At 29.8% G+C, this 12298-nt stretch overlaps 4 protein-coding genes across 7 annotated transcripts; 3 read left to right on the forward strand and 1 right to left on the reverse strand.

The window, feature by feature from the left end:
- The first annotated feature begins 132 nt into the window (after positions 1–132).
- LOC100745720 (tubulin-specific chaperone E) lies at positions 133–2936 on the forward strand. Of its 3 annotated transcripts, none has more exons than XM_012394475.3 (8): positions 133–244; positions 535–717; positions 792–1181; positions 1262–1543; positions 1653–1782; positions 1850–2138; positions 2221–2438; positions 2752–2936. In XM_012394475.3, exons 2-8 carry the CDS (start codon positions 536–538, stop codon positions 2842–2844), a joined length of 1584 nt encoding a protein of 527 aa, XP_012249898.1. In that variant the 5' UTR covers positions 133–244; position 535; the 3' UTR covers positions 2845–2936. The 3 variants fall into 3 exon arrangements, with proteins under 3 accessions (XP_012249898.1, XP_012249899.1, XP_012249900.1); XM_012394476.3 differs by having other exon boundaries at positions 157–371; XM_012394477.2 differs by having other exon boundaries at positions 157–175.
- Positions 2937–3029: 93 nt separating this feature from the next.
- LOC100743697 (general transcription and DNA repair factor IIH helicase subunit XPD) lies at positions 3030–6474 on the reverse strand. The gene is made up of 13 exons (XM_012394474.2): positions 6322–6474; positions 6146–6245; positions 5822–6076; positions 5510–5743; positions 5311–5434; positions 5144–5240; positions 4939–5072; positions 4344–4873; positions 4108–4283; positions 3762–4041; positions 3569–3679; positions 3401–3499; positions 3030–3338 (listed from the first exon to the last, which is right to left on the reverse strand). The coding sequence occupies exons 1-13, from the start codon at positions 6324–6326 to the stop codon at positions 3204–3206; spliced, it is 2280 nt and encodes a 759-aa protein (XP_012249897.1). The 5' UTR covers positions 6327–6474; the 3' UTR covers positions 3030–3203.
- Positions 6475–7171: 697 nt separating this feature from the next.
- Positions 7172–9450, forward strand: LOC100745964 (rRNA 2'-O-methyltransferase fibrillarin). 2 transcript variants are annotated; one of them, XM_003485891.4, is made up of 5 exons: positions 7172–7308; positions 7768–8105; positions 8181–8354; positions 8634–8879; positions 8973–9450. In XM_003485891.4, the coding sequence occupies exons 1-5, from the start codon at positions 7296–7298 to the stop codon at positions 9141–9143; spliced, it is 942 nt and encodes a 313-aa protein (XP_003485939.1). In that variant the 5' UTR covers positions 7172–7295; the 3' UTR covers positions 9144–9450. The 2 variants fall into 2 exon arrangements, with proteins under 2 accessions (XP_003485939.1, XP_033180878.1); XM_033324987.1 differs by lacking the exon at positions 7172–7308 and adding an exon at positions 7389–7483.
- A 45-nt stretch (positions 9451–9495) lies between these two features.
- LOC100743818 lies at positions 9496–12039 on the forward strand. Its single transcript, XM_024372659.2, has 7 exons — positions 9496–9724; positions 9782–10070; positions 10193–10295; positions 10550–10717; positions 10780–11043; positions 11134–11324; positions 11562–12039. Exons 1-7 carry the CDS (start codon positions 9691–9693, stop codon positions 11878–11880), a joined length of 1368 nt encoding a protein of 455 aa, XP_024228427.1. The 5' UTR covers positions 9496–9690; the 3' UTR covers positions 11881–12039.
- Positions 12040–12298: the final 259 nt, after the last annotated feature.

Consider the following 12298-nt stretch of genomic DNA (forward strand, 5'->3'; position numbering starts at 1 on the left):
TAAATATGATTTCATTCTATTTGACTATCGTTCATGCATGAAATCGAGTGAATGGAAAGTATAGAAAATTACTATTGGTTCATCTATGTATAGTAACATGTCAACATATACACACATGCATAAAGGTAATACTATTTGAGTGGAGTATCTTACGCTACAGAGTTCCTAGTCCTAGGTATCTTAGCTGTATACAACAGAGAAATGTCATATTACCGTATATGACTTTTAATTTTGATTAAATCATGTCTGTATAGCCACTTATATTTGACCTAAGTATTATTTGCAATAGTATCCTGTGATAATCTTTTCTCGTTTATATCATTAATATTTTGTTAGTCTCATAATTTTCAATGATCATCTATTACATTGAGGTTAGGTTTTGAACCGCAACATGATATACATCAGTATTTATTATTAAAAATTATATCGTAAAGAAATTAGAATGATATTTTTCGAATTGTGTCTTTGAAATAAAAAGGATGTACAATTCAAATATATTTTATGATTAATATCATTCAAATTTTTCTCTTTTAGTATGGTAGAAGATAAAAAATATGAAATTGACAGCCGAATTGAGTGTGATGGACATCAAGGTACATTAAAGTACGTTGGTCCTGTTGGTAAAACTAAAGGTTTGTGGCTTGGTATAGATTGGGATGATCCAACACGTGGAAAACACAATGGTACATATGAAGGAGTAAAATATTTTAAAGCTAGGTAAAACCATACAAAAATATAATTATATAATTAATTTAGTTATATATAAATAACATATTTTTGTTTTGTAATAGGCATCCTACATCAGGTTCATTTATACGACCAGGTAAAGCAAAATTTGGGATTTCTTGTCCTGAAGCTATTAAAATTCGTTATGGCCTTATCAATGATGAATTAGCTGGCATTGATAGAGACACCTTAACAAGCTTACAGAAAGAAATTAATGCACCTTTTTTGGAAGTTGTTGGTTTTTCCAAAGTAAATAAGAAGCAAAGCAAATTTGATCAATTAAAAATTGTGTGGTTAAGAGAACAATGTGTTAGTACTACTGGTAATCCTGGAGAATTAAAAGAATTATGTCCAAATTTGGAAGAATTAGATTTATCTAAAAATTTAATAAATAGTTGGCAAATTATAGCAGATATCTGTTGTCAACTTGACTGTCTTGTTCGGCTTAATCTGAGGTAGATTACCAAAATCTTATTTAAATATGTTAATAATAAGTAATTGCCATTGTTAATATCTATTTTTATTATTTATTTAGCGAAAATTATTTACCAACTGAAGAAAATATGGAAATATTAAAAGATTCATTTTTTATGCTTAAATATTTAACTATAGCAAGAATGAACTATAATTGGTTTGACATTCAACGATGTATGAGTATGTTTCCATCTTTGCAAGAACTTTCAGTTTCTTTCAACATTGTGAACATCATACACAAGCCAATAAAAGATGAAAATTTAATGAAAATATGTAAATTAACTCTTGAAGGAAATTTGATATCTAATTGGGATGATATTCTTAAATTGGGATCGCTTCCACGGCAAGTTAATAACATTAATTTTGTGTGTGTGTGTGTGTGTACCATTGATTATAATTTGTATTAATATATTATTTATTAGTAAGATATTTATATTGAAGATTTTTTACAGTTTAGAGTACCTTAATTTAAATTCCAATAAGATAGACAAAATAAGGTTCCTAACTGTTGAACCAACAGCAAAAACCACAGCCTTTTTTAATCTGCGGCAATTACATATATCGCAAAACAACATATCAGAGGTAAAATAAATATTTATATGATATAGATAAATTATAAAGTAAAATAATTTGATAATATAATTTATAGTGGCAATCTGTATCAGAATTAGAAAAGCTAAATAATTTGGAAGATTTGAAATTTAGAGAAAATCCTATTTTGAAAAATGAAAATTTAGAAACTGCACGTCAGTTAATCATAGCGAGAATTTCAAAATTAAAATCATTAAATGGCACTGAAATCTTACAAGATGAAAGACGTGGTGCTGAGTATGATTATTTGAAATTATTTCTATCGAAATGGACCGAAACGGAAAATGATGCAGACAAGAGAAATAGGTTCATAATAGAACACCCTCGATATCCAACATTAGTTGCAAGTAAATAAAAAATACAATGAATACGTTTAAAAGTTAGTACTTCTTTAACTTTTAATCATGATATATTGTTCAAAATTTTTAGAATGTGGAATTTCTGATATTCCATCACCTAAAGTGAAAGTGGAAATGGTTTCTAACGTCATAACAGTAGAGTTTGTATGCCCAGATCATCCAAATCAACCTAGAGGAATTAAAAGAAAACTATTAAAAGATATGGAAGTTCAAAAAGTTATAGGACTTGCACAACGACTTTTTAGAACTGGAGGAAAAATTCCAAGACTTTCATTTATACAACAAAATGTAATTATAACATTTTACAATTTATATATGTATATTGGGGTATACTTGAGCGAAATAACAAGTTTGCGTTATCGTGTACTTTTTACGTGGAAGAAATCTTTTAAAGACACCCTACTCGGGGAGGGAAGACGGAGTAGTGTGGGATATTTATCCATTACGGTGGCCGCCGTCGGGTGCGACAGGATAACGTCGCAAACTCATATCGTGCACCTAAATGTATTTACGTGATCATAAACTTACGGGACTCATACACCCTCAATATATATTTGGATTTATTATATATTTTTTATACTACTTTTATGTAATTTTTTAGCTTTCGAAAGATGAAATACTTCTTGATAAACCGCTTCAGGAACTCCGATACTATTCAATACAAGATGGAGACCAAGTTATTGTAAGATGGTGATATTAAATGAATTTCATAGATGTAATTGTATTTTGTACACTGTTAAGATTTCATCACCATACTTTGTTATTAAACTTTTTTAATTGCATAGATATATTTTCTGTACCCTTAGTGATTTGCTGTACTTTGTTAATTTTTACTGTTAGTTGTGATTAAATTTTTAAATATTAATTCTATTAATTTATAAAAATCGTATATTATTGGAAAAAATATTTTTCATTGCAAAAATTAATACATTTTATATGTACTATAATATAAATACTATACAAAACACAAGTTGCAGTATGTTTTTATACACTATACGTTATCATATTTGTTAAAAATGGCACAAACTTTGTTATAAATGTCATATTAAATATCTAATTTTGTTGCGCCTTCTGTTCAATTTTGCCATATTCTTCTTTTTCAAGTTGTTCTCGTGTCAATAGGGATAATCCCAATTGATTTTCACGTGTAAATGGTTGGGCCATTTGTCGTAACCAACGTTTACTTATCTAAAAGTTACGATTAATAATTACTAATATTTATTTTAGGCGTTCTAAATTTTGAGTTTTACCTGCACAGCTTCCTCGGTTGATAAATTACATAAACTATCAGTTAAATGTTCTTGTATCCATTTTGGTAACTTACTTCGTTTATCCATTCTCGAAAATCTCTAAAAAAATAAATATCGTCAAAGAAATGATTGTAAAAAACTAGAATTATTTGTCATAATTTTTGTTACCTTGTCTGCAAATACCATTATACCATAATCAGTTTTTCCTCTAATTGCTCTTCCAACACATTGTGCTGCGTGTCTCATTGCATCAAAAGTTAAAAAATCATTTTCTCTGATCTGTGAGAAGAAAGAAATGGTCATATTATTGATACTATTAATATAAATATTTATAAATCTACAATTTTGTTTAATAACCTACTTGAAATTGATCACGAAGATATTCTAGTCGTGCTTTTAAAATACGCGATTGTGTATACACATAAGGAATTCCAAACATCAAAACAGCTCTTCCCAAATGATGATCAAAATCAACTCCTTCTGATACTTTACCACGTGCCACAGAAAGGAGAACAGCACCTCTTCCATTTTCACATGCTCGTATGTAATTTATAAGAGCTAAACTCGTTTCTGCGGAATCCTGAGTTTCAATAAATAGTAATTTGTGTCTTTGAAGTTGATCTACCACACCTTGATCATACCTATAAAAATAAACTATAATTATATTATTATAATGATATTATCAGTATAAATTAATTGAAACAAACCATGCAGCAACGACAGATTCCATGTATAAGTAGGAGGTAAAAAAACAGACTAAACCATCAGGAACAGTAGCTGCAAATTCAACTAATAGTTGACCATAATTTCTTATAACAGCAACATCTTCTCTTGTTTCATACTTTGACGAAATTGCAACTTGGTCATTACCTTTCGCTACAATCTGACATTATTTTTGAATTAATTTTTTAGTAATTAATATTCTAAACAATATCACACTTACCATTGGTAAGAGACAAGGTCTGGCTAATGTCATAGTAAAAGATGACATTATGACTGGATGAAAATTTAAAATTTTAGGATACATGTCTAATGGAGACAATGTTCCTGAAGTAATTACTACTGACTGAAATCTATCAAATATAGGTTTTATTGCAATAGACGAATCTAAACAAACAAAATGAAGAATTGGATTTAAAACATTAGGTGTTTTGTCATCAAATGGCTCCACAATAATTGTAAATCCTTTTGTATATGTAGATACTAATGTTGCCAGATGTGTCACTAATATAACTGGTGAAAAATCGGTTAAATCGGTTATCTCCATAGTACGTAAAAGAGAAGCTAGTCGTTCTGCACAAAATCTTAATGGTTTACGTTCTATTGAAACTTTTGTTTGAACATCTCTCAGAAACGCAGCAGGTGATTCTTGAACTACGTGTTGCACACGTAGACGCGTTTTTAAATATTCTACAAATCGTCTTAAAAAACCGACAAAATGTTCTGCATTCCTAATATTACCAGGAACCACCTCTATAACAAATATATATAAATTAAATTCATAATTATTCTAAACAGATATAGAATTAAGAATTTACCTTGCAAAATTTCATCTGGTAAGACAGGATTAGCTAAGATAATATCTGTTTCTCTTGCAACATGTGCATCTTTTAATCCTTCTACTAATCTCTCATATTCTTCTTTTAATTTATTTACATCATCCTCTCTCATCCTAAATCACAAATATTTATAATGGCTTTATAATTATATATTAGTCAATATAACATTTAAAACATAACTTACTCAGCCACTGTTTTTTCAAGAAGTTGTATATTGGCTGAACTTTTTTCTAAAGTTCTTCTATTAATTTTTACACTCATTGAATCAATGCATACATTATCTAAAATTAATTAAGTAGTTAGACTTTATTTAATTTTTGCCACATAACTAATGTATTAGCTGCATTGTACCTATATTGTGAGCTTCATCAAATACTACTACAGAACTTTTGCTTAATTCTTTTGACACAGTTTCTGCAATCTTGGGATCTAATAAATAATGATAACTGTACACTACAATCTGGGCATGTAAAATCTAGAATTACATGATAAAAAACATTAGTGCTTTATATTGTCTTAAAATAAACAATCTGCTTACTGAAATGCTTACTGTAAACCTTGCAAGAAAATATGGACACCAATTGCGGTCTCTTCCATATTCTTTCAAATCATCAATAGAATATATGCCTGGTGGCATAAATTGTTCTTTACCTTCCATATCAAATCCTTCATAAAAATTACAAATTGGTGTTGATTCATCATAGTTATGTCTCTCACGAACATATGATGCTGTGAGAGAATGACAACGACCATCAACAATTTTGCCTTCACGTTCTCTGCTTACCTAATTTAAATCTATTGTTAATATACTCATTCATATAAGGTACATTTATTAAAAGCAATTAAGTTTGAAATTAATTACCTCTGGATGAATACACATATTTTTTCGTGAACTAAGAACTAAGCCAACAATTTTAGGTTTACTTTCTGTTTCTTTTTCATAATAATCCATAAGCTTTTTTAATTCTTCTATGACTTTTTCTATTTCTGGTACAGTACGGGAACAATAAATTAATTTTGTCACATCCAATGGATTTTCCAACATATATGCTACAATTAATGATAACAAAGTTATAGTTTTTCCAGTGCCTGATGGCATTTCCAATAAACAGTGCCCCTAAAATTATAAATAAAATTTAAATGTTAATTAGTAATCATATGACACAAAAGTGTTGAAAATACATACTTTAGCATCCAGGCCACGTTTGAGCTCGAGCATATATGCATATTGTTCTGGATAAATGTAATCGTAAGGAAAATATACAAGTAAGCCGTCAACGCTGATTCTGTAAATGTAAACATATAGTTAAACTTTATACTTTAAATAACTAAGAATATTGTTAAATGGAAATTTATGATTACTTCATATTTCTATATTTGTTATTAAATAAATAACAATATTATACACAACAAATATCATTTATTTATTAATATAAAAATCATTAAGTTTCAAACAACGGATAAGGTTATATATATAACGTTATTTGAACTGGTTATTGCACAGGAAAACGAATACATTACGTTTATACGCTTCATAGATCAACTACGAAACTTGTGTTCGTAAAACAATGAATATGTAACAAGAAATTTTTAATGTTCTAAAAGAATAATTGTTTAATTTATTTCAATACAAAACATTCTATATTTCAATATATGCATTCAATATGTTGTATAATTGATATTGTATTATTATAATATAGTAATATAAGACTTGGTATATAAGTTACAAAAATTACATTGAAACACTGCAATATATTACAATTTTGAGATTTTTAATTATATATATTACATAATTTATATTTTATAATTTTATAATCGTTGTTTTGTACTAAACCGGAAGAGAAATAAACCATAACAAATAACGAGCACTACAATATAGATATAGGTAACACATTAAAAAGCTAACGAAATCCTACTAATGTGCACTTATGTAAGTAAAGATCATACTAGAATTAATAAGGTTTAGTTATATTAGGTTTAATTTATATTATGCGTAAGATAGAAAAAAGTATATAAATTTTTTTATGTACTCTAAAAATAATCAATATTTGAAATAATTATAATCATATTGTAATCGTAATATGTAAATAATTTTAAATTTCAATAATATTTGAAGATTTTATACTAAATTATTCGTAAATTTTTAATATTTTCGAAGTGTGAATCGATCTTTACGTATCGATATATATTTAAATCGATATGCTGGTCTAAACCGGAAGATGTTCGCTACTTAATGTCGTTTCCGTGAGGATTTAGCGTCTGTACTGCTACACGTGCATGGACAGTCATAACTTAAAATAAATTAGGAACGTAAATTTACATACCTAATTTTTAAAATGGGAAAGCCAGGTAAATAGTAATCGTTTAAAAATATTATTCTTATATTTAATATCTTACAAAATGAAGGTTTTTTGACTACAACACGATTTCTACAATATAACTTAACTACAATAATAACTTATTTTATACTCATGGAGTATAAGACTATTTAATTTATAAAATATATACATGGATCTATTTGAACGTAATTAATCATTTTTTATACGAATATGTTGGGCATTCAGTCAGATAAACTATAATTTTTGTATTTGTGTGATAGTATGTTACATTAACCTATATTTGTATATTTAAGATGTTTTTGAATTTATTTTCTGCTTCAAATGGTTTACGTACTGAAACAATTAAACCAATATAAGTTTTTATAACAATGCTCTCGTATATATATGTTATTTAATATCATGTATCGTATCAATATTTTATATCAATGCTACTGTATCCACTGTTGTTACAAAATTTATTTCATTACAGGATTTTCACCAGGTGGTGGTGGATTTAGAGGAGGTCGAGGAGGTGGACGAGGAGGAGGTGGACGAGGAGGTGGTGGTGGACGTGGTGGAGGCAGAGGAGGAGGAGGAGGAGGAGGTGGTCGAGGTGGTGGTAGAGGTGGAGGTACTCCACGGGGACGTGGAGGTAGAGGTGGAAGAGGAGGACGTGGTGGAGGCAGTTTTAAAGGTGGCAAAACTGTAGTCATAGAACCACATCGTCACGAAGGTGTCTTTATAGCAAGAGGAAAAGAGGATGCATTAGTTACTTTAAATTTGGTACCAGGTTCAGAAGTATATGGTGAAAAGAGAATAAGCGTGGAGGTACATAAGCAAGTTACTATAATTTGTTATGTTAATATGGAAAATATAATAATTACTCATATATGAATATTACAGGGAGAGAATGGTGAAAAAATTGAATATAGAGTTTGGAACCCTTTTAGATCAAAGTTAGCTGCAGCTATACTTGGAGGAGTGGATCAAATTCACATGCCTCCTGGAAGCAAAGTTTTATATTTAGGTGCTGCATCTGGGACTACAGTATCACATGTAGCAGATGTTGTTGGTCCAGTGAGTTTATATAAGTATTTTGTTTAATATGTATAAATTGCATACATTAGAGCCACTTTAGTATATTATTGCTAATTTGGTGTCGGAGTTATGCTACAGAAATCACATTGCCGTTTTTCTGATTGAGTAAGATAAGTTATATCTTGCTCCAAAAAGACGTTTGTACAAAATTAACAGTTTACCTTTTTATTTAATCTATGAATTGCAATTAGACCTACATTATGCCTACAAATCATTTGTAATACACGATGATAAATTTATTCCTTCTTCTTATTTTAGGAAGGATTAGTATATGCTGTAGAATTTTCTCACAGATCTGGTAGAGATCTTATAAATGTTGCTAAGAAACGAACAAATATTATTCCCATAATTGAAGACGCGAGGCATCCTCACAAGTATAGAATGCTTATTGGAATGGTAGATACAATATTCGCTGATGTGGCGCAACCTGATCAAGCTAGGATAGTAGCTTTGAATGCCCAATATTTCCTGAAGAACGGAGGTCATTTTGTTATTTCTATTAAGGCAAGTATATTAATTAGTATTTTAATAGATTTCAAATATTGTATTATTTTTTATTTGTATCTTTAAGTTTATATAGTCATTATTTTGATTTAGGCGAGCTGTATAGATTCTACAGCTCAACCTGAAGCAGTATTTGCTTTGGAAGTAAAAAAATTAATTGCTGATAAACTGAAACCACAGGAGCAAATCACATTGGAACCATATGAAAGAGATCATGCTGTTGTAGTTGGAGTTTATAGGCCGCCACCTAAAAAAGCTACCTAAAATTATGCATATGTATATATGTTTTATTTAATTGTTAAGATAACATTATAATGACTACGAATATATGCGATAAATTTTAATTACGAATGAAGATATGAAAATAATCTGTAATATAATGTAAAGTAGACAGTTATTCAGATGATTCGAACATTTTCTACAAACAGAATTTATTTCATTATTGTACCTGTGTATTTTGTATACAGAAAAAGACATACACGTACGAATGTTTAATACAAAATTTATATTTTAAATATCATATGATCAGTTCACTTATACTTTCATACAAATAAACGAATTTTAAAAGCCATATAGTATATTTAATTGTATACAGCATTTATTTTTATTTTAAATGTTACCCAACTTTAAGAGATATGCTTTATATGTTTTTAGTACTGCAAAAACAAATGAAAATTACAATTACATCTTATAAATTCTTTTATTCAGATAAACTCTTCAAAACTAAATTTTTCAACTTATGTAAAAATTATTTAAATTAGTTTGTATTATATTCTCACATTTCATTATGTTACACATGAACTAAACAAAAATGACTCGTCCACCATTAAATACATCCAAAAGCGGTAAGATGCTTTCATGAATAATTATAACCATAAGTAACGGTAGAAAATTATTTTTAGGAAATGTTATCGATGAAAATCGTAGACCATCAAATAAAGCGCTCAAATTTAAAAAGTCGATAACTACAGCAAGCCGTAAATTTAATTCAACTGTGAAAACTCTAGATCGTTTAGTAGGAGGAGCAGATGTTCCCGAAGAAAGCGGAGACGTATCGAAACCATCGGAAGAAACTGTAGAGCAAACTGTTGTAGTGGAATCAACATCTAGTGTGAAAACTGAAGATGGAAAACTTATTCGTACAGCTGGACCATGCTGTACTTGTATGTCACAAGTACCAGGATCAACCGGGTATAAATATTATTTTTTACATCCAATTTTTAAAAGGGAGTGAATTTATATTGGAGGAACGTTTAGACGAATCGAAACGTTAAGAAATCATGTTTATACAAAATATTGTCTTGTAAATGCAGAGATAAGAAGGTGGATGAAATGATCGACTATGTGCATCAAAATTTACAAGAAGCGGGTAAAGCACTGGCTACCTTAGGCGAGAACTTTGAGCACGATTCAAAGGTTGAGCCCTGTACGCAAGTAGAACCGTCATGAAATTGGGAAAATGGGGGTACAATAAATAAATAAAGTTTCTTTATAAGATTGAATATGCGAATAAATAAAAATGAATGAATTGGACTGTCCTTTAAAACTCCCAATTTCGTAATACGAATAAACTCGTAATCCGTTATTTAAAGAAAATTTAGCCCTGTAATATTATAAAACATAAATATATATAAGGTAATACACGCAAATTGAATTTATTTTTACAAAAGTTAATGTTCGCTGACATATTTGGTCGAATACAACAATGGATTGGTTTGGTTCAAAATAAATTGGACATTTGTAAGAACGAGATCGAATCATTGCGTAAAGAATTGATAGCACGAGCTTGTGAAATCGACAATCTGAGAAGACTATTGGCAGAATGCGAGGAACGAGAGGCAAGTTTATTAATTAAAATCTTTATTTCTCTGTAATTTTTAACATAATAATATTATTATAGAAATCAGTGGCAACTACTCAAACGGTTGAACCTAAAATAAATCTCGGATCACCTGAAGTTCCAGTTCCAGAAGTAGTGACAATGGCAAATCCAGCCTATGAATCTGTTACTGAGGGAATACCAGCAGGAAATACTGAAAGAGAGCCTACCGTAATAAAGGAGTCTGTCGCAATGAAAGAACCTGAAAACATCGAAATTATTTGTACCGACGTAGCTATACAATCAATTTTGAAAGACAAAGACAGAATGAGACGAGAAATTGAAGTAAATTAATAATCTTAATCTTTTACATTTATCCTCGAGTTTGAACGAAATATATTCTTTTATTAAAATGTGAAAATTCAATTGTAATAGCTGGAAGCTGAGATAGCAAGGCTTCGCAAAGAAAATGAGCGTATAATAAAAGAACGTGCCGAATATGAGAATGCCATACAACGAGCATTGTTACGAGGTGTTTCCTCATTGAATGTCGAAGCATTGAGAGTTATGCGTTGTCCACCAATTCCATGTTGTACTCCTTGTGCACCTTGTCCTGCTTCCGCTATGTAAGATTTTATATTTCATATTCTACAATTAAATTAATAATTGGGAATCGAAGGATACAAACGAGAAAATTAATTTCAAAGGCATTAAGCAAAAAATGTTCTACGATGATAATCTGTATGCCACGCTTGAATACTTTTTAAACACTTGCGATCCTTTCACTTCGAAATAAAGAAAAAACATTTATTGATCTATATCTAAGCAAGGTCAATCTTGACTCATTCAAGTTTCACTCTCAGGGAACCGATTGTGTCTTGTAAGAAGGAAGGCGCGTCGGCTGCGATCGCCAAAGGTTGCGTCACTCAACGTAGTGGCACTTGTGGAAAGACTGCTGTTCGCGAACAAGGTTGTTATACTGTAAAACGACCTTGTGCCAGTCCTTGTTGTTCTGTTGGAAAAAGTCGAAAATCTGCATCAAACAATAGCATGGTTTTTCTTCTTCATCAGGGAGACACAGAGAATATTTGTGACTCGAATAACACGCCAATGTCTCGAGTTTGCGGTTCACCGGTCATGAAAAAGATTGAAATACCACCGTGTCCTAGATTCATTATATAATAACGTTCATAGTATATAATAGTAATAAGCACTTGCTTCTTGGGACTTGATGAAAGTCCCCCAAATTGTTTGAAATAAAACAGACGAACCACTTAAATTTAAAGTTATTGATGATTTTTCAGTTTATGATGTGGAAATAATAAAGAAACATGATATTGAAAGTATAAATATAACTTTATATAATATCGTCAGAAAATATTATAAATATTAAACATCCATTCTCATAAATAACATTAAGATATTTTCCATTATTCAATGTAAGATAGAATTGGAGGACATAGCAAAGGTTGCGTGATATCGTATCGAACCTCGAACATCATCGACACATCGCAATCCAATTCCAATGATTTAAATACGAAGTTAGTTTGATTACTTAAAGCAATTAATTCGATAAGATGAAACTATATCAAACGACGAC

This window comes from Bombus impatiens, unplaced genomic scaffold, assembly GCF_000188095.3.
Source record: "Bombus impatiens unplaced genomic scaffold, BIMP_2.2 scf_0089, whole genome shotgun sequence".
Lineage (NCBI taxonomy): Eukaryota > Metazoa > Arthropoda > Insecta > Hymenoptera > Apidae > Bombus > Bombus impatiens.

What these genes read in the sequence shown, in the direction of transcription:
- LOC100745720 (XM_012394475.3), top strand. Translation starts at nt 536, where the DNA reads ATGGTAGAAGATAAAAAATATGAAATTGACAGCCGAATTGAGTGTGAT. An exon ending in CTTGTTCGGCTTAATCTGAG is followed by an intron (nt 1,182 to 1,261) that starts GTAGATTACCAA and finishes TTATTTATTTAG; the next exon opens with CGAAAATTATTTACCAACTG. An exon ending in AAATTGGGATCGCTTCCACG is followed by an intron (nt 1,544 to 1,652) that starts GCAAGTTAATAA and finishes GATTTTTTACAG; the next exon opens with TTTAGAGTACCTTAATTTAA.
- LOC100743697 (XM_012394474.2), bottom strand. An exon ending in ACCAGATGAAATTTTGCAAG is followed by an intron (nt 4,874 to 4,938) that starts GTAAATTCTTAA and finishes TATTTGTTATAG; the next exon opens with AGGTGGTTCCTGGTAATATT. An exon ending in ATCTTCGTGATCAATTTCAA is followed by an intron (nt 3,680 to 3,761) that starts GTAGGTTATTAA and finishes TTCTTCTCACAG; the next exon opens with ATCAGAGAAAATGATTTTTT.
- LOC100745964 (XM_033324987.1), top strand. An exon ending in TAGCAGATGTTGTTGGTCCA is followed by an intron (nt 8,355 to 8,633) that starts GTGAGTTTATAT and finishes TTCTTATTTTAG; the next exon opens with GAAGGATTAGTATATGCTGT. An exon ending in ATTTTGTTATTTCTATTAAG is followed by an intron (nt 8,880 to 8,972) that starts GCAAGTATATTA and finishes ATTTTGATTTAG; the next exon opens with GCGAGCTGTATAGATTCTAC.
- LOC100743818 (XM_024372659.2), top strand. Translation starts at nt 9,691, where the DNA reads ATGACTCGTCCACCATTAAATACATCCAAAAGCG. An exon ending in ACTTTGAGCACGATTCAAAG is followed by an intron (nt 10,296 to 10,549) that starts GTTGAGCCCTGT and finishes TTTTTACAAAAG; the next exon opens with TTAATGTTCGCTGACATATT. An exon ending in CCTTGTCCTGCTTCCGCTAT is followed by an intron (nt 11,325 to 11,561) that starts GTAAGATTTTAT and finishes TTTCACTCTCAG; the next exon opens with GGAACCGATTGTGTCTTGTA.